This window comes from Pinus tabuliformis, chromosome 8, assembly GCF_031772625.1.
Source record: "Pinus tabuliformis cultivar Carrire ecotype Pingquan chromosome 8, CPIR1, whole genome shotgun sequence".
In the NCBI taxonomy this organism is placed as follows: domain Eukaryota; kingdom Viridiplantae; phylum Streptophyta; class Pinopsida; order Pinales; family Pinaceae; genus Pinus; species Pinus tabuliformis.
In genome coordinates this window covers 1120369772-1120397760 of record NC_142294.1, presented here as the reverse complement: position 1 = coordinate 1120397760, position 27989 = coordinate 1120369772, and the positions used below count along the sequence as shown (strand labels likewise).

The following is a 27989-nucleotide window of genomic DNA, read 5'->3' as shown; positions in this document are numbered from 1 at the left end:
TTGAGCTAACTGTGAAAATTGAAATAAATTGCTCTAAGCATAGAACATACCTAAAATTAATAGAGGAGGAGCAGGAGGTAGAGGAGGAGGAGGAGACTGTGGAAGCATCACCATCAACACCATTTTCTATAGATAAAGAAGAGCACAACTCCATACCTATTACTCATTATTTGACATTAGGTGCAGGGGCAGGGCCTTCTACTGCTAGGGGCAAGCTTGGCAAACAACCCATCATGTTTTCTTGTAAAAGGGGGAGAGGGCACTGATTTTAGATAGATAGCTGCTAGTTTTATTTGTTTTTCTACATATAACTCATGATGATGAGATACTTTTATATATGTGATGTTATTTTGTATTGGTTCTCCACATTTGAGTCCTTGATTGGACAATTATTAGGGATCAACAGGATTTGGTATCACATTTGATGTATCATTTCTATTTGACATCATATCTATCAGTGCTTTCTTCATATTTATGTGCCAATGTGTTTATTTCATGTTGTTATTGCTTTATATATTTAAAAATCTGAAAAAAATGAATATATTATGCATTTTTTATGCTTGTTGATATTTTCGCCAATAAGATGTTTTCTGGACCCTCATTGATATTTTGCTGATATCAATATTATCGACACTGCTTTGGACCAAGGAAGTTAAGGAAGGGACAACAAACTAGCCATTGTGAAGTTAAAAAGTCATCTTGAGGGCCTATTGCCTCACAATCTAATATGTTTCGTGAGGGTGACTCACAAGAAAAAGCTAGACCAGGGGACAACAATATGAGGTGTGGCCCATTGTCACCACGGCCACTACCTCCTGCTCTTTTATGGACTTTCAACACCAGGGAGGCTTCCCTTTAATAGGTAACCTAAAGGATTTATCAAGTACAAGGGATGAAGTCACAAAGCAGGTTGAAGGAGCACAACTCTTCCCAAGAATGAGGATTATCTAACATAATAGGGCAATTCACATCCTCCAATATGCCTAGTTAGGGAACAACGTGACTTAGCACTTGAGAAATAACAAGGTAAATGGATCAACCTAGGATCACAAGGCCAAGAAAACGCTTCTAATAGATGAATACTTTCAATTCATGTAACAAAAAGCCTTCAATATACCCCAAGTTGAATCCTAGAGCAAACTAAGGCTTTTCTAGGGTAAAATCTACTTAGGGCACAAGACATTAGCCGTAATATGGATGGATTGGCCATTAAAAGGAGCTGATTTTGAAGCAACCACCTTTTGGACAATTGTTGAATCCTCCCAAAGGCCAACAAATTTAACCCTAGTTGAGATTCATGCCCTAACCCTAACTAGCAGCTTGTCCTTGAAGGGTTGAAAATGAGGTTAAGGAGAAAAAGTGAAATTTAAGGTGATTTTAAGACGATCAACCATGCAACAAAAGGCCAATGCCTTGACCTCGGGTGATGGAGTCTAGGAGATGTTAAAGATTGCAAAACCTTGGCAAAAGAGCAAGGGAATTTGAAACCCTACGTTTCAAACCCTAACTATCACTTTTGCGAGGGAGCAAAGTCAATGGGGAGAGCTAGTTGAAAGGTTCACCCATGGGATTGTCATTCACATTCTATAAGTGAGCAATGCATGCAATACTATCATCTAGAATTCATAGAATGATTTTCAACAATAACTGGCACAATAGAAACCTTAGATAATTAACCATTCCATACATTAGACATAAATATCAAAGATTTATCAATTACAAGATAGAATGCACAAACTGTGAAAATTCCTACAATTGGAATCCTATTGCAGCCACTGGTATTATTTCTTCTAACTGATAAATCAATTATTCAGTTTATTGCTATGGCAACATCGAAATAAACACACTGCAACCTTCACAAATAAATAGCACTGGAACTGAGAAAAAACTAGTACACACAAAATTTACACCGTTGCTTTAGGACAAAAGTCCCCAGAAAAACCCAATGCAGGAAAACCAATGCAGCAGATGAGGGTTTTATCTTACTATGCAACAGTGAAATTCTGAGTACAATCTATGGATGCCCAACTGGCAATCCAAACAATAAGTAAATCTAGCCAAAATTATTTAAGGGAAACTACCCTTCTTCCACAAGCAACCTTGACACAAATTCTCTTCAGAAACTCATCCTCCTGGACCCTCTACACTGCTCTGCGCAGATCCTATGACGTCAAGCCTTTGAACTGCCTTTGATGAAGTCGTTCTGCCTGTCTCTACTAAGGAAATCGCTTCTCCGACAGTCTAGACTGTCTGCTCGACCTCTGGAATTGAAAACGAATTTCTCTCCAGCAAAATCAAATTGCTATTGAAGCAACTGCGCAGTCCTCTGCGCTGCCTCTTTGGGAATAACTCGACCTCCTTGTTGCTGCCTCTCCGGATATGGAAAACTTCCTCCAGATCACTGTCTTTACCCCTCACTGACCCTGCTTCGATCTCTAGCTCTTCGACAACTGCTGCTGCTCTCTGGAAATCGATCTTCAAAGAAAATCGAACTCTCCAAGTGACTCTGGTGCTTTCTCCATCACCACATCGATCCCTTCTTATATCTTCCTGTTGGGACTCCAACGACCAAAATTAAATCTTAATCGATGGCTCAGATTATTTCTGGATCGATTCGTGTGAGTTTCTAGAGAATTCTCCCCTTGACTTAATTAATTCTGATTAATTAGCCATATTCCCCAAGTTTAGACTAAGGAAATATTTAAAAATCATTTAATAATCTAATTAATCCATCTCTAGGTGGAATTTCTAGAAACGATTTATGGGTTTTGGCGATCTCATGTATTCTAGCCTCTCCACCAAATTTCGTGGCTAGAACACATTCGATGCTACAAAAGCTAACACTCCCTCTTAGCGAGGAATGCGTTCTAGTGCTACATACCCTGCTACAACACCCTGTCTCTATATCACCTCTTGTCACGCTGTTGATGTCTGGCTACTGTGACTGCCTGCCACTGCCCATCAACCACTGTGCAACTTTGATGCTGCTTCTGTGCTATTGTTGACACTGCCAACTCTGCATCTGCACTACAACTCCCTCTCATCTGTTGTTGCTGCAACTGCAACTTTTGCAACTGAGAAGCATCCAAAATATTGAATCCACTGTTTTCAGTATGATGCATCTGTCTCCCGAGTCCTAACTACTACCAGCATCTGCACTGTCACTGAAGAATCTGCGCTATTGCCAACTCTGCACTGAGCTACCTGCTCTGCTGTCAACACTGCATTGCGCTCCTCAACATTTGACTGCTACTAGTCTGCAACTGTCACTCTAGTACTGACTGCACCTTTGACACTGATCCATCCTACTACTGAACATTGTGGGCTCCTATAGCCAAGTAATGATCCACGAGATGGACTCCTCAAGGACCCTGCCCAATCTACATAGCTCTCTGGGGCTACAACTCCAAGTGACCCCACCTCACTCCTGGAGGTATGTGGGCAATCATAGCAAAGTCTTCTTCCAACCTGAAGGATAGCCTATCTATCTCAAAATGTGCTGCTGCCTAGTCCTGCTTCTCCTCTTTGTCCTTTCTATGAGGACAATGGGTACTGTAGTGGCCAAACTTGCCACACCTAAAGTAATTGACCTTATATAGGTCCTTCTTCTTTCTCTTCTCCCCCTGACAACTCGCACTGTGCTCCTGTATTGGAAACTGGACTGTGTAGCTCTGCGCTAAGAATCTCCTGGCCAAAACTGCACCTGCATATTGCGATTGGGCAATTCGCATTGCCTGTGTCACTGGATCTAGCTCTGCAACTGTCTCACATGTACTGATTGCAACTAGATCTGCAATTGTCATCTAAATGATTGACAACGCCTGTTGACACTAAATTTGCTACTATGATATTGTGGGCCCCTGTAACAAAGGTGATGGTCCGCTACAACAATCTGGAATTGATTTGACTGGACCATGTTGCAACTGCGTTGGACCCTGCCCATCTGTCACATTGGAGTCTCATAATCCTCCATCTCCTGGATTTGGGGCCCCACTATATCCTTTCAAGCCTAGTCCCTGGCTGGGACCCTTCCTTTCTTTTCAACTCACACTTCCTCTGGCATCTACCTCTAGCAATTGGAAGTCGATCTATTGCCCAAATCTGCATTCTGGACTCGCAGGACCTTCTATGGAAATCTCGAACGGTCATCCTTGCAGAGCTGTAAAATCTAGAAACTCAAAATTGGAGACTGGATTTGGAAATCTCCCTCTTCTCTGCTCGATTGCTGAATCTGCTACTTGCACTCCCTTCTGGAGTGAGAAAATCTGCTCACAACTACTGCCAATTTCCAACTGGGAAAATTAGATTTCTTAACTAGAAACCCTATGAGAGAAGTCTCCCTCTATTGTGTGTGCTTTTCTCTTCCACCCGACGCTGATTCTGCTACTGCAAAATCCTCTGCGTCCAACCAAGGAATCTACTCAACGAAAATATGAGTTGTTGCTGCTCCCTCTGACTGTTGGAATCACTATCTTGGGCAATTCGACTTTTCTGCCAACCTGCAATTGAAAATCAAATTCTACCCCATCAATTCGGCTTTCCTGTTTGGGTACTACGCTGCCTCTGAGAATTTCGGCCCGCTGCTCCTATTGAACAACAAAATTCTCACCTTCGCTTCTGAGCTTCCCGACTGATCACTCACCCTCTGATACCATGTGAAAATTCCTACAACTGGAATCCTATTGCAACAACTGGTATTATTTCTTCTAACTAATAAATCCATTATTCAGTTTATTACTACGACAACATCGAAATAAACACACTGCAACCTTCACAAATAAATACTGGGGAAAATAAATAGCGCTGGAATTGAAAAAATACTAGCACACACATAAAATTTACACCGTTGGTTTTGGACAAAAGTCCCTAGAAAAACGCAATGCGGGAAAATCGATGCAAAAGATGAGGGTTTAATTTTATTATGCAGCAGGGAAATTCTGAGTACAATCTATGGATGCCCAACTTGCAATCCAAACAAGAAGTAAATCTGGCCAACAAAATTATTTAAGGGAAATTACCCTTCTTCCACAAGCAACCCTGACACAAGTTCTCTTCAAACAATCGTCCTCTTGGACCCTTTGGGTTAGCCTCTGTGCAGACCCTATGATGTTAAGCCTCTGCACTGCCTCTGATGAAGTTCTTCTTGTCTCTGCTGAGGAAATCACTTCTCCGACACTCTGGACCCTCTGCTCGGCCTTTGGAACCGAAAACAAATTTCTCTCCAGCAAAATCAAATTGCTGCTGAAGCAACCGCGTAGTCCTCTGCGTTGCCTCTCTGGGAATAACTTGGCCTCCTTGATGCTGCCTCTCTAGATTTGGAAAAATTCCTTTATTGTCTCTGCCCCTCACTGACCCTGTTTTGATCTCTAGCTCTCCAGTAACTACTGCTTCTCTTTGGAAATCGATTTGCCAAGAAAATCGAACTCTCCAAGTGACTTTGGTGCTTTCTCCATCACCACGACGATCCCTTCTTATATCTTCCCGTTGGGACTCCAACGACCAAGATTAAATCTTAATCGATGGTTCAAATCAGTGTTGATAATATCGGTATCGGGAAAATATCGGCGAGGGTCCGGAAAATATCTTATCGGCAATATCGGCGAAAATATCGGCAAAATATCGGCAAATATCGGCAAGCATAAAAAATGCATAATATATTCATTTTTTTCAGATTTCTAAACATATAAAGCAATAACAACATGAACTAAACACATTGGCACATAAATATGAAGAAGGCATTGATATATATGATGTCAAATAGAAATGATACATCAAACTTCAAAGGCGATACCAAATCCTGCTGATCCCTGATAATTGTCCAATCAAGGACTCAAACAAAATAACATCACATATCCTGCTGATCCCTGATAGTGATAATTGTCCAATCAAGGACTCAAACAAAACAACATCACATATATAAAACGACAGCACCCCTCAGTGAGGAGTCCTTAGTGAACTAAACCTTACAAACTCAAATATATGTATTATGGACTGATATTTAACGTAGCATGTAATCATCAGAATAGGCAATTACTTCAATTACCTCTACAGGTAAAAAACATCAAATTAATAAACAGTTGTAGAGGCTTTATTAATTGATATGCCTACAACTGAAGGTGTGCATTTTTCCATCCAACCATAGGTTCATCTGTGCCTATCTCTATCCACAGTTGGTCAGTTCCTAGCCAAGCAATGAAAGGCCGAAAGGTTCCTCAGGTAGGCTGAATATTTCAGACAATTTAAGAACAATTTCTAAGAGATTGCATATGTGCATATAGTTACTCATAATGTGGAATAAAGTTAGTGCTACATGTCCCGAAGGCTTAGAGGGCTAGGTATAAGAGCTATTCATATTTCAAAGCTTCACCACCGATACTTAAGACTCTGTTATAACTTATGATATATTTTATATGCTCAGAATACAGTTACACCATGGTGGTTACATGCAGATATGCCAGTTACAGTCAACCAGGTCTCCAAGTTGCTGGACTTCACATGACTGAGCATCAGTCACCAAACTGATGATGCAATGGTTCTGTTCCTTAGCATCAACCGCAATCTCCTCAGGCCACAGTCAGTTAGTCACTATATCCCAGGCTGCTGAGTCTCAAGTCATCAAGTCTCAACTTATATGATTATGCTTTATTCTACGATATATTAGATATTATATTATTTTAGGAATAAAATGCAGCCTTCTTAGCAGCCTTACAAAAGCCAAAAATGAGCTCTTCAGTAAGATATCACACCCAGGTAGATAAGATAGGATAGGATAAATGTATTAATGCCAACAAACAGGTCAAAGGGACTGTCGTTTTCGTTGAAGAGAAGAAACATTAAAATATTAGTGATAAACAGATCACATAGCGTGCAGAGTTAAGAGTCCAGACGTAACGTATAATGTAAGGCATATATTGAAGGTATAAGAGCATATATTGAAGGCATATATTGTAAGGCATATGCCATATATTGAAGGTACCTGTATCAGCAGCAACCTTCCAGCGCCCCTCAAATGAAAACGACGGCACCCCTCAAACCCCAATGGAAAACGACAGCGCCCCAATGGAAAACGACTGCGCTCCTCAAACCCTCGGGCCTCCTTCGCAGCAACCTTCCAGCGCTCAGAAGATCATTAAAAACCAAAATGACTAAACAGAAAGCGCAAAAATTCATTTATACAGCCCGCGCGGAATTTTTTTAACCGCAGCCGCGATATTTACCATCGTCGCGCGATTTTTTGGAAAATATCTCCGAAAAATCGGATTTCTTGCGCGATTTTCAAAATGGGAAAATAGCGCGATATTTTCCTGCCGATATCTCGTTTCGCAGAAAATCGCGCGATATTTACGAATATCGCCGAGATATCGGCAATATTATCAACAATGGTTCAAATTATTTATGGATCGATCCATGTGAGTTTCTAGAGAATTCTCACCTTGAATTAATTAATTCTGATTAATTAGTCATATTCCCTAAGTTTAGATTTAGGATATATTTAAAAATCGGTTAATAATCTAATTAAGCCATCTCTAGTTGGAATTTCCAAAAATGATTTTTGGGTTTTGGAGATCTCATGTAATCCAGCCTCTCCACCAAATCTCGTGGCTAGAACACATCCGATGCTACAAATACTAACATGAACAAAGCCTTTTTTTCTCCAAAATGACATCTCCAAAGCCAGATAGATAGCTCCAATAGAAAAATCCACCATAGATCACATCTCCACAAGATACAAGTTACAATTCAACTAGGCTGAATTCTCTAAGAGGGCCGAAATAGTCATAAGTGATGATCAACAATGAAATGAAACTATCCTCTACTTATATGAGGATTAGGACAAGTAATTATCTCTATGAAGCCCCTAAAAACAAGTTGTCACTAAATGACCTTAGGTAACAAGCCAAACCATTACCTAACATCAAAGCAAGCCTAATTGATCCACACGTGTGAGTCGTAACCTCCCAAAAAGACTATGTCATCCAATATAAGTGCTAAAAATACCATGTCCAAGGGTCATGAGGTGTCCAAGAAGGTGTAGATGCCTGTAAGGTCTAAGATTTGAGGGTCCACCCTTAAATTCACCTCCATATCTCCTGTGGGGTCCTAGGATCCAACTGGGGTGCCATAAAGTGGTCTCCATGGGTCTCCATCTATTTAATAGGGCTTCCTTCTCTCCAACATTAGGGCTCCCTCTGGTGCAACAAGCCCTCCCTAGTCTCTCAATGTGAGACCATCCTCATCTGGGCTTTGAATCAACTCTCACCCATCAAGTTGTGTCAAGGCTAGCCTAGGGGCATGCTGGATCTTGTGGTGTCATCCTTAAGAATGCTAAAATCTCGATCAAAGTTGACCAACGTCCTAGGTCCTGGAAGTGTTCTAGGACGTGTCATCTGCTAGTGCTGTTAGGAGACTCTAGATTCTCAACGCTGCACTTGTTTTGGCCAATGTACTCCTTTAGAGGGCCTGTGTACCTGTGTAGTGGGTGCCCAAAGCCTGGGTTGTTGAACTACCTGACAAGAACAACATGGATTTTAGTGAAAGCAACTAGTCATTAGGGACTAAGATCAATAATGCATCTAAGTGAACCAAACTTGAATGTTAAGGGCAATCTAATACTTCAAACAAGGATCCCTTTCCAAAATCAGGACCAAGACATGGCAAAGGTATTTTCTCCATAGGTAAAGGTGGCTAAAAGTCAACCTTATTACGTGCTTCCATCTCCTAAGGGGAAGTAACAATTCTCTGGTCCACCCTTCAATTGATAGGTGTTAGTGAATAATAATGTGGTAATGGAGGGGAGAATGCTTCATGGCCAAGTGCCATGGTCAAAGGGACTAGCTGATCGGGGTGTCCACATCCTGAGTGTATAGATGTGAGGAGAGAGCATTTGTGGATGCATGAGTTACCAACTCGGCCTTGGTTTTTCCACCCCTTTTGTGTGCCTTTTACTTCTTGATTTTTCCTTGTATTATCACTTATAGCTCAAGGGTTAGAACTTGCTTTGTATGATGTAGTAGTTTTATTACCCCTTTAAGATGAGCCAGTTTATCACTCATCGGGGTTGGTGTGAAAATTCCTGAATCTAACACATTAGAAACCCCTACCGCAATTACTGTTTTACAATCTCCTACTTGTTTTTTACATTAACAAGTTATTTAATTGCATAAACATCGAAGTAAACACTATTGCAGCCTTCACAAATATATAGAGCATGCACTGAAATAAACTGAGACAATAACACAAGGGACACCGTTATTTTTGGACAATTGTCCCCGGAAAAACCCAATTCGGGAAAACCGGTGCAGCATATAGAGGGTTTGTATTATTAAGCAGATTCGTGAATATAACTGGGGTGCCAGAAATGGCTCACCCAACAGAGAATATCATTGGCAATAGTACCTCTATCAGGAGACAGATATTCCGACAAATCAACAATCGGATGATCAAACCCCACAGCGACTCCGGCTGTTCCCCCTATTGGACAGCGAAAGCTGCTCCAAGCATTGCTCTGGAACTATGTCATCCTCTCCTGGCTCAGAATCTACGGATCTGCTCTTAGTCTGCCTACAAAATCTCTCCAGCGTCAGCCTCTGCGGCTTCTGCGTCCTCTGCATCAGCCCTTCTAGGGCTTACGTTATCTCTCCCGGCACTGCGCTGCCTCTCTGCTATGTATTCTTCAACCTCGGATGAAAATCCCTTGTTGAACTTCCCCTCACTGCAAATTTGACCACTAACTCAATTTCCTTAGCAAACCTCGCCCCGAAATATTGAATTCTTTGATCTCTTGGTGTATCTCCAATTGACCCTCAAGTATCCTATTATACTTTTCTTGTTGACGAATCAACAATCGAGGTTAAGTCCCTAATCAACGGCTAAGATTAGAACTGGCTTGATCCTCGTCACTTAGAACTTTCTCACCCAAATTTTATTAATACACATTAATATTTTTATTTTCCTAAGTTTAGACTTAGGAACTCATTGAAAATATTAATTATTTTAATAACTCCTCATCCGGGTGGAATTTCTCCAAACAATTTTTGGGTTTTGGAGATCTCATGTGCCTTAGCCTCCCACCAATTTTCAAGGCTAGAGCACATTTAATGCTACCCAAAAGCAACACTCTCTCTTAGCGAGGAGTGTGCTCTAGCAATGCTTCAACAAAGAAGCATCACACTGATCCTCCGCATTGGTCCTCTGTGCTGATGCTTGGCCTATTGCCCCACATCCACTACACTGTAGCTTCCTGTACTACTGTCCATGATACTGCCACTGCCACTGCTACATCTGTACTGCAACGCCCTCTCAACATGCTACCCATAGCACTGCCACTGCTAATTGTTGCACTGCAACTCAGTTACCGAGAAGTAAGTAACTGATTTCACCCAAACACTAACATCCTAGTCAGTTTGTAAGGCTCATGATGCTGAATCTACCTCTGCTGGCACTGCTGCAACCTCTTCTGTGCCTCTCGCATTGCTGCAACCTCCACTACACTGCTACAGACTTCTGCACTCTAGCACTGCCTTGTCGCTCCATCACACCTTGCTCCACCTCACACCTGTCATCATGCTACTGTCTTTAAGGGCTCCCGTAGTCGGATGTGATCCAATATTTTGGGCACCTCAAGGATCCTACCCCGGTATGTAGTCCTCTCGACTACAACTCTAGATCACCCCACCTCTTCTCTAGAGGCGCATGAGCACTCATGGCACAATCGTCATCAGTCTCGACATCCTTCTTCGCCTTTGCTGGAGCATTCTTTGAGTCGGAGGCTTCTCCCTTGCCTTTCTTCCTGGGGCACTGAGAAGCATAATGTCCCTGCTCCACACAATTGAAGCACTTGACCTTAGAGATGTCTTTCTTCTTCCTTTTCTGTAGCCCCTGCTATCTCGCTGATGCGAGAGATGCATCCTCGTCCTCCTCCTTGATTCGAATTCCCTTACCGCTACTCCCTGCCTTGGTCAATCTCTTGAGCTCTTCTTGTCGAAGAGCTGCCTACATCTCCTCCCAACTAGGGAGAGTTGCTCTACCCAAAATGCTCTGGACAAACGTCTCCCACTCCTCAGAGACTGCGTTCAGGGCAGTCCTGACCATGAACTTTGGATCCAGTGTAGACCTCATGGAAGTAAGATGGTTGCGAATCCCTTGCAACCTAAGAAGGAAGGGATCTATCTCCTCTCCTTTCTGCATCTGATACTGCCTTAGTTGATTTTCTAATAGCATCTTCCGTTGCACGGAAGAGCCCTGATACAAGGTGGTCAGGGTCTCCCACATCTCCCTTGTTTTGTTCTTCTCAACAATGTGTGGTAGTACATGATCTTTGACCCTGTCTAGGATCATGCACTTGGCCTTAGCCTGAGCCTCCTCGTATTTCTTCAATGGATCAGCGTCGACCGGTTCAGCAACAACCTTCAAGGCATAGTCCTTGATGCGATGTTTTTCTAGGATTGCCAAGATCCTGGCCTTCCAGATGACAAAATTGGATGCTTCGTCCAATCTGTCCTGATCTCTCAACCCATTCATTTCCATCTCTGATCCTCTTCTCTAGACTCCCTCTGATTCTTGATTTCCCTCTCGGAAATCCTCTGACTGACCGTCGAATCACTCCTCTCCAATCCTCCTTTGCTGCTGCAACTCGGATCTAGATTTCTTGGCTAGAAATCTATTGAGGTAGTGCTTCCCTCTACCTTGGTTCATTCTCCTTAGACACTGTTCTGCACCGACAGAAACAACGTCCCACCAGATCCTCAAATCAAAAATATGCACAACTCCCTTAGCCCTGGCAACTCGAAGAATCTGAGCCCTTAAGGGTTTGCGCAATCTCTGCATGAACTGAATCTGCTCCTCTCCGCCAACTGCGTCAATCCTTCCTGGCTTAGAAAGATGACGTGGCTCTGCGTGACTCTGATCTGCCCTTCTCTGCCTCTGCGCTGGCCTTGATGGCTGACGCAACTACTGTGTGGGCTCCTCCCAGCTATTGCGTCTTCCTCTCCTAGCTCAGAATGCTGACACAAGCACTGCGTGAGCCTCTGCGTCACTCCTCTTTCTGCTTCTCTGGCTCTGGAACAACGCTGTCTCTCAGGACAGCTGTTTCTCTATTGCAAACTCTCAGATTACTTAGCTGGTGTCTTCAGTCGCCTATGATATGCAATCGCTCTGATACCATGTGAAAATTCCTGAATCTAACACATCAGAAACCATAGTTTTAAAAACCGTTCCGGTCCAACCGGTTACCGGCCTAACCGGCCGGTTGGGAGGCTCACCGGTCAGAACCGGTGAAAAAACCCGGTTTACAGCACCCTTTGCCCGAAAAATTGCCCTAACCGGTAAAAACCGGCCGGTTTAGGGCGGAACCGGCCGGTTTATTGCTAACCGGCCGGTTTATGGACAGGCCGCCGGTCAAGCAAAAAGCGCAGCGGTTTTTTGGAACTGAGGGCGGTTTAGGGGTTTTGGGGGTGAGGGAAAGGGATTTTCCCTCCAAAAACACCCTCACACTTGCTATAAGACACCCCTCTCACTCTCATTTGTCTCACACAACTGATTTGGAGTGTTTGTGAGTGTTTGTGAGTTTGTTTGTGAGCTTGGAGAGTGTGGAGTTTTTGCTGAAGTAGTCATCTTGGAGTTGGAGTTGGAGCTATTTTGGAGATAGTGTGTAGCTGTCAGTGGAGTTGCCATCATCAAGAGGAGGCTAAGGGAGCTACTTTGCATTTCCAGGTAAGGATTTGCACTTGATAATTCCTCATTTGGGTCTGCTGTCCATGAATTATTTTTTTTGTGCTATAAACTTCTCACTTCAATGATCTATCATCTATGCTAAGCCTATGAACTCTCTAGCTCTATGCTATCAATTTTTGTAGCTTGCATGTGCATTTTTTTTCCTACATTTATCATTGGTTTTCCATGTTCCTTAGCTGCAATTTTTTTTTTAAATGGCAGATTTCTTTGCAAATTGTTATTATTTCAAGCAAACATGGCTCCAAAAGGAAAGGACAGTGCATGGGTTCATTGTGATGTAATTGAGGGAAAAATGATATGCAAATTATGCCATAAATCTATTGGAGGTGGGGGTATTCTTAGGTTGAAACAACACTTGGCTGGGGTAAGAGGCCAAGTAAAGCCATGTGATGCACCAAAAGAACTGTTAGGTCCTATTAGGGCAGAATACATTGCCAAGCTTGAAAAATTTTATGAGGATAAGGCTAGGGAGAAGGCCATCCAAGATGAAATTGCAAGGAAGAGGGAATTAATGGAAGCCATGAATCTTATGAAAGAGAGTGGGTATGATGATTATGAGATTCAAGACTCCACTTCTATCCCTTCCACCAATGACCCCTTTCACTATGTTCATCCTTCTGTTGGAGTTGGCCAACCATCAAAAGGAGCAAAGAGACCAAACATCCAAAGTTATTTCTCATCTTCTGCCAACATTGCCTCTTCTAAATCTAATCCCACTTCCTCCCAGCCAAGTTCTCAACCCACTTTGGATCAGCATTGGAAAAAACAATGCAAAGAAACTTCTCACCAATACATTGCTAGATGGTGGTATGATTCAGATATCCCATTTAATGCTGCTCGCTCACCTTATTACCAAGCTATGTGGGACTCTGTTATAGCTGCAGGAAAGGGCTTCAAAGGCCCTAGTATGCATGACTTGAGGGGAGCTCTTTTGCAAAAAGAGATATCTTCCATTGATGAGTATTTGGCTGAGTTTAGAGAGTCATGGGTCAAAACAGGTTGTTCCATTATGTCAGATGGATGGACCGATGGAAAGAACCGCACTCTCATTAATTTCCTTGTTTCTTGCCCTCAAGGAACCATGTTTTTGAAATCAGTTGATGCATCTGATAGGGTAAAGGATGCAAGCCTTCTATTTGAGCTTTTGGATAACATTATTCAGGAAGTTGGGGAGCAGCATGTTGTGCAGGTCATCACTGATAATGCCTCAAACTATGTTCTTGCTGGAAAGATGCTTGAGGCCAAATATAACACCATATTTTGGACTCCATGTGCTGCACATTGCATAGACCTCATGCTTGAGGATATAGGCAAGGTGGAGTGGGTAAAAAACACTGTAGAGCATGCCAAGTGCATTACAAAATACATTTACAACCACTCATGGGTATTGAGCCTAATGAGGAAACACACTGGAGGCAAAGAGCTTGTTAGGCCTGCAATTACGAGATTTGCAACTCACTTCCTCACGTTGCAATGTCTCAATGGTCAACATAGAAACTTGCAGAAAATGTTTTCCTCTGATGAATGGTCTGAATCTCGGTGGGCTCGTAGACCAGATGGAAAAGACACCAAAAAGAAAGTGTTAGACACTTATTTTTGGAAAAGGTCTGTAGAGCTTGTGAAAATTACTGAGCCCCTTGTTAAGGTGCTAAGGTTGGTGGATGGGGAAAGATTGGCCATGGGCTACATTTATGAAGCTATGGATCAGGCAAAGGAGCAGATACGGGCAGCTTACAATGACAGGTTAGCTAAATATGGCCGTATATGGGAGATCATTGATAACAGATGGAACAATCAACTCCATCGTCCTATACATGCAGCCGGGTATTTTTTGAACCCAAGGTATCACTATAAAAATCGGCTAGGAGATCAGCATGATGGGGAGGTCAGAGCTGGATTGATTGATTGCTTGGAGCGCATGGTCCCTAACCATGTAGACCAGTTGGATATACATAGACAGCTTACTATTTTCAATCAAGCAAGTGGTACTTTTGGCAAAAACTTGGCAAAGATGGCAAGAGATGTGGACCAACCAGGTAAGCAATTCCAATTTCCATTTTGTTTTTCATTTCAAGTTAAAATTGTTTACGTTCTTTACAATTCAAATTATAAACTAAGTTACTAATTATTGTCTTTTTCTTTGCAGCACATTGGTGGGAGTCATTTGGTGGCCAGTGTCCTCAATTGCAAAGGTTTGCAATTAGAGTCCTCAGTCAAACTTGCAGTGCTTCAGGTTGTGAGCGCAATTGGTCTGTTTTTGAGCGCATACACACGAAGAAGAGAAACCGTTTGGAACAAAAACGGTTAAATGATCTTGTTTTTGTGCAATACAACCTTCGACTGAGGAGGAACCAAATGATGAGCAAATCACCTGATCTAGATCCCATTGTGTTGGACGATATTGATCCAACATCAGAATGGGTGGAGGAGACTGAAGATCCTGTGTTTGAGGCTGATTTTGATATCGACATGGCTTTAGCGGAGGATGAGGCAGATTATGTGGCGGCATCAGAACCAGGATCAGTAGCGGCATCAAGGAAAGGCAAGGAACCAATGGAAGGCACTAGTCGTGCAGGTCGAAAAACTCGTGCTTCCATTAGGTCCACTTCTATTGTCATTGGTGGCATTGATACTGATGTTGCAGATGAGGCAGAGGCATCCTCAGACTCTGAACCAGATGATGTCTATGTAGCTCCTGATGATGATCCTGTGTCTAGTAGTGGTGATGGACTTGATGATTGATCATGTGTACACTGTAGACTTGTAGTAGGCCAATGGCCTCATAGCTTGCAGCATTGTTTTTGGACTTTATAGGCCATTTAGAGCCTCATTTCTTATGTATTTTTCTATTTTGTCGATGATATGTATTGCACTCGGTGCCATTTTGATATATTCACCTTTGCATGGTATATAAATGAGCAAACTTTGCATATTTTGTCTCTATTGGCTTGGAATCATGGTTTTACATCTTAAAAATAGTTTTGTTTCATTAAAAATTAATTATTTAATGTATTTTTTAAAAACCGGTTCGTTTAGACCAAACCAGTCCCGGTTAGACCGGTTCCGGTCGGTAAACCGGTTCATTAGGTGGACCGGTCCGGTCACCGGTTCCGGTTTTAAAAACACTGTCAGAAACCCCTACTGCAATTACTGGTTTATAATCTCCTACTTGTTCTTTACATTATTATTTAATTGCATAAACATCAAAGTAAACACTATTGCAACCTTTACAAATATATAGATCATGCACTAATATAAACTGAGACAATAACACAAGTGACATTCTCCTTAATTTTCATTCTCATCTTTTTACTTAAATTTTTAACATTACCATGAAATGACTCGGGATGTTGAGAATGGTTCCGACCTCATTGGATTTCATAAGGACAAAGTAGAATTTTAGATTTCATTCAAAATCCAGCAGACTTATCAGTTTTTCAGGATTTCAGGATTGGGGGATTGCAATGTTTCCATTGAATTTTGTCATGTATTAGGGTATGGAACTCTTATTTAATCAAAAGCACCAATCCCTCTATGTACCTTGATGTTAGTGACATTGGTTGTCAAACTCCTCTATCATGACCCTCCTAAAAATGTATGCATCACTCAAACAAAATCTTGACTTGACATGCTATGCTTTTTCTATCTTATGTTAATGCTTAGAGGGTGATATTAATGACAAAGATCCCTATACAGATACAGAGGTAATGACAAAGATAGCTCTAGATATTAATGCTTAGAGGGTGATATTAATGACAAAGATCCTAATTTTCCAACAAGAATAAAAAATTAGACATTTCTCGTGGTGGCAAGAGGCCCAAGAATAAGCAATAGATAATAGATTTATTTGTCTTTTCTAGTTTCTAGTAGTTTTTATAACTATTGACTCTTTCATATTTATTATGATATTTAAAAAAAAAATATATGACAATTTAAGTTTGAAGTTGGCAATTAGAACTCATTAGTAATGAATTATGAATATGATGCTTCATGAAAGTTGAAAGTTGTTTCATTTCATTTCATTTTATAACATTTCATTTCAGGTTAGATATTACATGTTGTAATGGTTACACTTAGCTTACAAGTACAACTTTGGTGATCAATGATGATAAATGTTATATATTGATTTTTAAAAGCTTGAAACTTTAAGATTGATGAATCATGAGACTCAATATGTTGTATGTTACTATGTCAGTAACTTGTGGACATGGTTGATGATGATTATAACTTCTAGATGATTGTTGTTATATGGTTCAATCTATGCTTTTTTATGTTTTTTATATCTAATTCATCATTCTACATGTTTTTGTTGACATATATGTATCAAAATATAAAAAATATATATATTATATAAAAAACGCTCCGGGATTCGCTCCCAAACAGGGAGCTTCTGAAAATGTCGCTCCCGCACCTGTTTTCGCTCCCGCTCCCAAGTAACATTGTTCCGGCAAATCAGCAATCAGATGATCAAACCCCACAACGAATCCGACTGTTCCCTATGCTGGTCAGCGGAAGCTGCTCCAAGCACTGCTCTGGAACTGCGTTACCCTCTCCTGGCTCAGAATCTACTCTCAGTCTGCCCCACAAAATCTCTCTAGCGCTGCCTCTGAGGCATAACATCAGCCTCTGTGTCTCACTGCATCAGCCCTCTGCGTCCTCTATGTCAGCTTTACGGTCTCTGCGTCAGCCCTTCTAGGGCCTGTGCTGTCTCTCTCGACACTGCGCTGCCTCTCTGCTATGCATTCTTGAGCCTCGGATGAGAAAATCCCTTACTGAACTGCCCCTCACTGCAACTTTGATCACTAACTTGATTTCCTCAGCAAACCTCACCCCAGAAAATCAAATTCTTTGATCTCTTGGTGTATCTCCAACTGACCCTCAAGCCTCCTTGTATACTTTTCCTATTGACGAATCAATGGCCGAGATTAAGTCCCTAAGCAATGGCTAAGATTAGAATTGGCTTGACCTTCTTCACTTAGAACTTTCTCACCCATATTTTATTAATACACATTAATATTTTTATTTTCCTAAGTTTAGACTTAGGAACCCATTAAAAATATTAATTATTTTAATAACTCCTCATCCGGGTGGAATTTCTCCAAACGATAATCTGGGTCTTGGAGATCTCATGTGCCTTAGCCTCTCCATCAATTTTCAATGCTAGAGCACATTCGATGCTCCCCAAAATCAACAGTTGGGACATGCAAGGGTTCCTTGATCTAATGGAGCATCATGTGTTCAAGAACTAGGTGATGGCCATATGAGGTAGGTAGGACCCATACTAGGCTTTTGCCTCTGTGCTAATTCTTATGTCCCGACCATATGAGGTATGTTGGACTCATGCTATGCCTTTTCCCACGTGCTAATAATTAGGGTTTTGTTGTTAGGGCATCAAAGTATCACTACTCCTTTGCAAGTTTTGGCCATTTGTAAGAATCCATAGACTCCATCAAACATAGGACTAGGCACTGACCATGTCTTGTTGGTGATGAAGTCATCTTTATTTGGCCCTCTTAAGGCTAAGTGGCTCAATTAGGGTATAGTGCGAATTGGCTTGGGAAGGAAATTTTTGGACTTGGAGGGATTCAAAAACAAAGGTAGAAATGGTTGCCTCAAAATCACTCTTCTTGGTGGCCATTCTCTCCATTTCCATCCATAATTTCTCTTTCCCTAGTTGTTTTCCCTAGTAGAAGCCCTAGTTTGGTTAAGCTTCAACTTGAGGGCTTGTTGAAGGTTTCATGTGCCTTTGTCTTGCTAATTGTTATGAACAAAGTTCATATATGGAGCAAAATACTCAGAAGAGCTAAAATATGTAAATATCCACTATAGAATAAGTAATATATTTATATAGAAATGTACAAAAGATATGAGATGACCTTACAAATGAGGGCCTGCTTATATACATAGGCATGTGCCCCTTCATGAACTGTCATGTCTTTAAATACATGCCTCTTTATTAACTAATTATTATTTAATTAACTATTATTATGATTATTATTTATTTATATTTAAATTATTTTTTATATAAATTATATTCATAACATTGCCTTCCTTTTCAAAAAGCTTTGTCCTCAAAGCTTATTGCTGACAAGGCGTGTCATATGTTTCTTGTCTTGTAATTTGTTCGCATCTTCTACAAATTCTTGGAGTTGTCATCTTCATTGATACAAGATGATACGATCTTTTGAGTGATAAATAAAATTGTCGAACTGAGAAGGGATCTAACCATCCTAAATTAATCTTCTGTGGAATCTTGCGGTTACTGGATTCTTCATGAGAATATTTATCACAAGACTGAATTGCACTGACGTTAGTAGTCTTCAAAACATAAGTTCGTTGTTTCTGTTATGAGTGATACAAGTATGCAGAATGATTGAGTTGTCAGCTCTTGTGATTCAGATGTCGATAAGGGGTTCTTGTGGTTTGATTTTCCCTTATCATGCATGTGGCAATTTCCTGATTTACTTCAAGTATTGATGTTGTTGAATTGGTTATAGAATCTTCACTTTGTTTTCTCATCGTTTCAACTGCAACATCTGAATATGCTTTCACTTCAACTAATTTGACATCTTCTTGAGTTGTGATATTGACTAGATTGGTATTCGTTCATTTTTCTTCAATTTGAACAAGAATTCAATACTTCTTTCGTAATAAGTTCTACTTTTTTTTAATGATTCCTTATCATTTTTAAGTTTCTTAATTTGAGTGAATATACTTTGATTATGATTTCTTAAATGTGAAAGTTCTTCAGCGTCTGATTCAACTTCATTTTGATGCTTAAGCCTCTCTTTTTTTAAATCTCTAATTTGTTTTAATAACTTTTGATTAAAGTTTTTTAAGAGCAAATTTTCTTCTTCTCTTTGATAAACTTTCATTGAGTTTTTTCTCAAAACTTCCTTTTCTTGCTCCAATTTGTGCTTCTTAGTTTTACACTTTCTGATTTGTGCCAGTAGTTTCTGATTATGATCCTTCAAACGTGAATTTTCTTCGTGTTTTTGTTGGATATGACTTCTTCAAGCTCCTTCTGCTTCTTCGACATTGTTTCTTGATTCTTTTGAAGCATCAGTTTTGAAATATCCTTAAAATCTTCTGATGAAGGAATTATTGATTCTGAGTTCCTTGTCATGTCTTGGAATGCCATCATCTTCTTCTTACAAGGAGACATTACAATTTTTTGCTCTATGTTTAACATGAACATGCCCAGTTATTTAAACCAAGTTAGAGTGAAAATTATGTCAATCTCTTTGTTATATATAGATATGATGCGGAATTGAGATATATATTCATAACGATCAATTGTTACTTGTAAATCATTAATTTCATACTATTCTTTCTCGCCAAAAATATTTTCTCTTTCACCAATATTTGGCTTTGGAATTGATTGCTGATCCGTCAAATTAACATTGATGTCCACGATTAGCCTATCAGATTGCTGCTTGATCATGCTACATCGTTAAATAGATTATCCCATTAGCTGCCAGCGTATCTGCGTTTTTGTTGTCCCTTTCTAAAATAAAATGGTTTCCATTCTAATTTTCTTTGTTGCTCATTAATATAACATTAATCGTATAGTAATCTGAAATCTGGAATTGGAAGTCCCTTATGGGAGAATCTTCCTTCCTTCATTTTTGGATTAAAACTCATTCTTTTTTCTTTAGTGAATGACTCCATTTAATCTTCCATCAACAATTTACAATTTTTTTTATACTTAAATTAGTACTTATAATTTAAATAATATATATATTTTTTAAGTTTCCCTTTTATAAGTTTGTATTTTATAATACCCTTGGTTTCTGGTTTACAATATATTGAGTCTCCTTAATTAATGTTTCACCTGTCCCAATTAGTGATCATAGCCTTCAAACAAAGGGATCTGTTTTCTTTCTTATTGTGATGCTTGTTATTTTTTTAACTTTGAGCAGTCAGCTTGATTTTATTTATTTATTTTTCCATTACTATTTGACCAATCGATTTGTATACCGGTGCAACCTTTGGATTAGCAGTGTACCTGCACACAACACTTCATTAATTCTAGTGTCAATTTTGAATGTTATTTGATTAATTTTTTTAGCCGAAGCCTGGAAGTGGAGTACAACGTAACCCCAACGATGATGGGTGCCTTTTGGTGAGACTTTATTTTTGTCTTAGGGTTAAATTATGCTTTGCGGTCTCTACAAGGTTCGACTCTCTAGTTTTTCCACTTGATCTTTCTTAGGTGTTATGTGCTTTTTTGAAGCTCTGCAAATCCTAATCTCGTCTTGGCTCTAGTGTGGGTGACAGAATGATGGCGTAGAGGTTGATAACAGTGGCGACCGTGGCTTTGGACAACGGCAGCAGCAAGCAGCGTGTAGTGGTTGTGGTAGGCTTGCGTGTAGCAGCGAGGGATGAGGCTACAACTGTCTGGAATGGACGGTTGTGACAGCGGTGGGCTGAGGTGGCTCAAGTGCAGTGTTTGCTGGAGATGCTGGCGATGTCGGCAGTGTACCGTAGAAGAAGAAGGCCGTGTGGTCTGTCGATGACACGACTAACAACACTAGAGATGGCCTGTCGGCGACACGTATGACTTTTTTTATTTTTTTTGTTGTATTTTTAATTATATGGTTTTTTAATATATAATGCTCTTTTTTTATTTTTTATTTGTAAATATAAATAACTATTTTTTTCTTTTTTTATAAATACATATATATATATATTTATGTTTTTTTAAATATTATAAATTATTTCCCTCTTTTTTTAATAACCAAAGGCCTGACGGCAAAATGGAGAACCTCCAAAACTTGTGTAGCAAAGCACTTCAATCACAAAGACAACAAAGTTGACGTAGGTTGATGGCCAGAGGCTGGATTAGACTAGCTCTGTGTAGCGGTTGAGCAGCCAGAGGGTCGAACAACCCTGATACCAATGTTATGAACAAGATTCATATATGCAATAGAATACTCACAAAATATGAAATATGTAAATATCCATAATAGAATAAGTAATATATTTATATAGAAATGTACAAAGTGAGTGAGCCTTCGGCTCAGTGATTGAGCCTTCGGCCAACCTTCGGCCAACCTTCGGCCCCACCTTCGGCCAACCTTCGGCCCACCTTCGGCCCTCCTTCGGCCCACCTTCGGCCCTCCTTCAGCCCACCTTATTGCTACTGTTGAGTTTTTTCAGATTCTATAAATATTTTGGCATTATATCGGAATATAATGCCAAAATATTTATAGAATCTGAAAAAACTCAACAGTAGCAATATAAGGAGGGCCGAAGGTGGGTTGAAGGAGGGCCGAAGGTAGGCCGAAGGTGGGCCGAAAGTTGGCCGAAGGTGGGGGGCCGAAGGTGGGGCGGAAGGCTCACTCAGGGCCGAAGGTTGGCCGAAGGTGGGCCGAAGGTGGGGGGCCGAAGGTGGGGGGCTGAAGGTGGGCCGAAGGTGGGGCCGAAGGCTCATTCACTGAGCCGAAGGCTTAATCACTTGGCCAACAGATATGAGATCATGTTACAAATGAGGGCCCACTTGTATACATAGGTAGGTGCCCCTTCATGAACAACCATGTCCTTAGAGACATGCCTCTTTATTAACTAATTATCATTTAATTAACTATTATGATGATTATTATTTATTTATAATTATATTATTTTTTATATAAATTATATTCATAACATTAATATTCATCATTGGAAACCTTTTCTTTACACCTTGATACAATGAATTTGGATTATTTTTGCATATCTTTTACCCACCGTATCAAGTATTTTTTTTGCAGATCTGAACATTTTAGTGGCAGTCATTGAATAAATTTGCAATACTTTGAAGGTCCCCTCCGAAGGCTCAATCACTTGGCCAACAGATATGAGATCATGTTACAAATGAGGGCCCACTTGTATACATAGGTAGGTGCCCCTTCATTAACAACCATGTCCTTAGAGACATGCCTCTTTATTAACTAATTATCATTTAATTAACTATTATGATGATTATTATTTATTTATAATTATATTATTTTTTATATAAATTATATTCATAACATTAATATTCATCATTGGAAACCTTTTCTTTACACCTTGATACAATGAATTTGGATTATTTTTGCATATCTTTTACCCACCGTATCAAGTATTTTTTTTGCAGATCTGAACATTTTAGTGGCAGTCATTGAATAAATTTGCAATACTTTGAAGGTCCCCTGCTCATACCAAGTTCTTTGTTGGGATTTTGCATTTAAACTCTAATAATAATAATTTCATTGCTGATTTATTGATTTACAGTCATGAATATAAGCTTTTTCATTTTTTTCCTATTGAATACCTAATACCTATCACTGTAATTTTTCTGGGCTTAAAATCTAGTGGGACGTGATCCCAAGATCACAAAATTACAATTTCCAGCTTGCTAAAAATTGATATTTTATGTTGTCCCACGCTTGGAAGTGATCTCTTACGAACTATTTAACACCTTCCAGCTCCCCCAACCCCAGAGCTATGATCTACAAGTTCTTTGACGCTCATTGGGTGGTCTGTTAAAGTGAAACAGGTTGCTGTCCCTGCAATTCATGCAAAATTTGTAGTCTGTAGTTATAGGGCAACAAGGTTGATTTGATTTGCAACCTCTCTAATCAATGACCCAAACTCAAAAATAACTTCATAGTTGATTTTACATCAATTTCAAGTATTTGTATGCCATATTTAATGCTGCTTGGTGTAATGTTTTGCTGGTTTTAGTTTTCTACTGCAATTTATATACAAAAATCAATAGGATAGCCCCCTAATTAACTCCACCTCATCGTTCACCACATTTAATGCACTAATCTTACTTGGAGTGGTTGGGGTATAGACAGCAAATACTCCCTTCACCTTTTAGGAGGATGTTGGGACTAAAAAGTTGGGGTTCAGGCCGAGGTGATAGTGAGCAATTACCCTATGTGTGCCCATTCTAACAGGGTGCACGAACATTTGTAAACCTGCTAATTGGATTGGTAACGAGACCATCACATTCTATGGACGGATTTGTGAAGAATAGTAATTTTACTTTGATAGGGTACAAAAGCAAGATGTGCAGATGAGAGGTAGTCAATCGTACATCAATTACACCAGATTTAAGTCATGCAGTTGGTCTTGTTTATGACTTTATATGTTTTCCTAAAGTGGTCCAAAGGAATGCAAAAAAAAAAGATTTTAAGATATGATATGAGACTGATACTGCAAAATCTAGTAGGCCTAGTGCAAAGCTTCACTAAACAACCTAGCTCTTATGGCAACAGGAGATCAACCACCACTGTCACACCAATGGATTTTCTACAGGTTTTTAGTGGTGGATATTATCCCCACAAAGGAGGCTTCCCTACAAAAGATCACCAATAAGATATTCAACCAAGGAAAGCTCAATGGTGATGCAAAGTCTAATAATTGAAGCAAAAGGTACTAACCAAGCTTGTTGAAGTTTGTAGCTCGAGAATTTATTTCTGCACAAGCCTTATGTCTATGCATGTAGAAATTGCCCACATCTCCTTAGAACACTTGCTCTAGGTTGAGCAAGTTGTTGATGTAACTTAGCCTAAGTTTAGCTTAGGAAAAAGCACACATTAATATGTTGCCTTATTGAGCGAATACAACTTAGGAAAAGTAAACTAATTTACTTTAGTAAGTTTTAATCTTAGCCATTGATCTCAAGTGACATGAGATCTGATTTCGGCCATCAATCACTTTGATATTAGGTTAAGGATTAGGGTTTTGCCTCAATGTAAAGTTATAAAAGCAAGGTCGAGGAGAGGCAATACAATAGTAGCACAAGATTGAGAGGGACATCTCAGTGAGCGGTGTGCTGGGTCCAAGGGAGAGCAAAGGGGCTAGAGATCTAGATCTGCAAGAGAGGTCGAGCATTGATCTAAGGCAAATCTGCTGGATCCTAAGTCACCTGACATGGGGATTCGGGATTCGTAGGATTCGAGATTCGTGGTGTCGGATTCGGACACGTTGACCCCCCGGAACAGGACACGTAGGATTCGTTATATATTATTTTATTAAAAATTATAAATATATATTAAAAATTATAAATATATATTAAAAATTAAAAATTAAAAATTATATATAAATTAAAAATTATATATATATTGCTGACTGTAAAATTCCCTTTCCTTCAGTTTTCATAAATTTCAACAATTTCTGGGTTTGTGTTAAAGTTTGTAGAATGATATAAGCACGATTAAGCAAGAACAATAATAACTAGAATTCTGGAACTTTCACAATTGTGAGAATTACATTTCAGTTGGGTTTATAAATGAAGGAACAGTGGAACCTGATTTGTGGCATGAAATATATATTAGTTTCTATCGTTGATGATGTGAAAACCTGTCCTTCTTCAGCATTCTAAACTCAACAAAAGGTGGCAAGGATCGACCCGCTTCAACGCACTGTGTACTTTGATCAAAAGAGTCTTGCTACAACATTAATACACTCAAATCATGATACCTTCCAGGAATAATAACCTCAAGCTTGAATCTTTGTTGGATTTGTATGTGATGTGTTTCTTCTTTTGACTTGACTGTGAATACGCTTAGCACCAGTGTCAAATTTGGCCCGCAAAGAGTCGTATGGCAATTTGTCACAAGAGACAGATTTCATATCCCTTGCAATCTTTAATTTGGGCACTTCAAATTGTTAATGTGGTCCTTTGCAAATAATAGTCGACCCCTTCACCGTTCTTTTATGGTTGATAGTAAATACTTCACGTCCACGACAGTGTTAATCTTGTCCAACCACTAATATGATCCCGCAAACTTGGCAAATGCCCTGGCTAACCTTATTGCTCACACCAACGCACATATCAATGTTTTTGAACAATGAATTCAGTGTCACTGTAGACAAATTTTGGGTTTATTTTTTTATTTTTTCTTTTGACAGAAGCTCAAATTGGCCTGTGCCTTTCCCCACATGCATTTCCAATCGAATCCCTTTGTGGTTAAGTCGATTGGTGTAAATTTTGTCTCATGACAATGTGCACTGACCAAAATGAAACTCAACGATATACTCGCCGTCAACAAATTCGGCCCTGTGGCCTCTCGCAACCGCTTTTTCCACAACCGGCTTCGGTCTGCGCAAAACTTGATTTCTAATTTGCACGACTTTCCTTCATCGTTGCAATGACGGTAGGTTCGGTGACACAGCCGCCGCCCAATTCCGCCTGACACGATGTCAAAAATCGTGACACGCTGGTGAATTTCGTGACACGCTTGGGATTCAACGTGTCATGTTTTTTGGACACGATTTTCGGGCGAATCGTGTCCGACACGCCGGATTCGGATTCGTGGACCCTATATAATGAATCCGTTACTTAGGCTGGATCAGATCTAGGTTATTGTATTTGTGTTTTCTCAGTTGGGTCATTATACCAGGATGGGAGCCCAAGTAGGTTATGAGTTTTTATTAATGATGAACTGATTTGTTTGGTGGAAACCTGTGTATCATTGCAATTACTGTGATTCAGATCATTATTTGCTTCCACCAAATATTTTTTTTGTTTGTTAGGAACCTAGCTATGTATTTATTCAGTAAATTTTTGCTAAGAATTAAATACTAGGTATTGGGTTCAAGGAAATCTATCACGGTATTAGAGCCGAAACTCTGAATCAATCCTACAATTGTAGGTGCTAGTTTCGTACTAGATTGCCAAAGCCAAGTTCGGGCACAATTCTTTTTAGGGTTGAAGGGTGTTGATTTGAGGTAGCATCGGGTGTGCTCCAACCACGAAAATTGGTGGAGAGGCTAAAGCACATGAGATCTCCAATAGCCAGAAAGGGTTTGGGCAGATTCTAAACAGTTTGGGAGATATTAAAACAATTAATATTTTTAATGGAGTCCCTAATTCTAAACTTAGGGAAAATAAAATATTACTGTGAATTAATATAAAATTGTGTTAGAATGGTCCAAAAGTCATGGATCAAGCTAGATCTAACTTAGTCGTTGATTAGGGACTTAATCTCGGCCGTTGATTTGTCAACGAGACAAGTATAAGAAGAGGCTTGAGGGTCACTTGGAGAACACACCAAGAGATCAAGATTTCAACTTTCTAGGGCTGGGTTTGCTGAGAAAGTTGAGAGAGTGATCAGAGTTGTAGCTGAGGGGCAGTGAATACAAAAGCAAAGAGGCAGAGATAGCATCGAGAGGATCAGCGCAGTAGCCGGAGAGAGGGACGCAAAACTAGCTAAGGGTTCACATAGAGGCAACCAGGGCTCACACAAAGGCAACCAAGAGCTGTGCAGTGCCTTAGAGGGTCAATGTGAGTGACACAGAGGGACAGAGGACTGATGCAGTGCCTCTAGAGGCTAACATAGGCCAAGCCAGAGTCACACTGGGCTATCGCTGGGCCAGAAAGAGTTGACGCAGTCCCTAGAGGCTGACGATGGGGTATCGTGGGGCAGATTGGAGTTACACAGCTGCAGGAGTGTTTATCCGGGGTTTCAGCCGAAATATCTGCTTCCGAGTAGAGAGGTACTACTGTCGGGATTTTTTTCTGTTGAATGAGCCAAATTTGGCACCCAAATTGTGTTCTGAAACTGCCTAATAAATCAAACCCTCAGATAGCTGCACCGGTTTTCCCGCATTGGGTTTTTCTGGGGACATTAGTCCAAAAACAACGGTGTCACTTGTGTGCTTGTTTCTGTTTCCTTCAATTGATGATCTGTAATGTGTTGAGCATGCACTTGTATTTATTTCTAGTATTTACATGGTAAATAACTTGTTAATTAACAAAACAAGTAGGTAGGAATAAATTAGTAAAGTACATGAAGGGTTTCTAACGGATAGACTTAAAAATTCTAACATGGTATTAGAGTGTGGTTGCAGATCACATGAGAACTGAAAACATCAACCGAGCAGAGCAACAACAACAGAAAACAGCTGTCCCGAATGACAAAAGTTATTCCTAGCAGAGAAGCAGCAAGGGAGGGGTGACGCAGTGCCTGTGTCATCAAGTTCGAGCCAAGAAGAGGCAGCGCAGAGGCTGAGGGAGGCAAAGACAGGCTTACACAAAGGCTAGGAGGGCTGATGCAATTGGTTGAGGAAGCTGATTTGCCGGTGCCAGGATTGCGCAGAGCCTAGGAGCTCTAACCTTCAGTTTGCTGGGGTTCAGGAGGCTATGGGTAAGTTGCAGAGTGAAGCTGGTGGGGTACGTAGTCAGCACAGTACCTAACAGGGCAAGGCCAAGGAGGAGGGAGTTGCTATCGAGGATTTCTAGCCGAGAAATCTGGATTAGTGGTGCAGCTGCACTAACGATC

General features: G+C 40.2%; 2 protein-coding genes across 4 annotated transcripts in view; one reads left to right on the top strand and one right to left on the bottom strand.

Annotated features, from left to right (window-relative positions):
• LOC149239263 (SNARE-interacting protein KEULE-like) overlaps window positions 1-27989 on the bottom strand; it is a 514512-nt gene that overhangs the window by 22703 nt on the left and 463820 nt on the right. The gene's annotated exons all lie outside the window — the stretch shown is intronic.
• LOC149239265 (uncharacterized) lies at window positions 13779-15757 on the top strand. The gene is made up of 2 exons (XM_089367099.1): window positions 13779-14768; window positions 14879-15757. Exons 1-2 carry the CDS (start codon window positions 13814-13816, stop codon window positions 15472-15474), a joined length of 1551 nt encoding a protein of 516 aa, XP_089223225.1. The 5' UTR covers window positions 13779-13813; the 3' UTR covers window positions 15475-15757.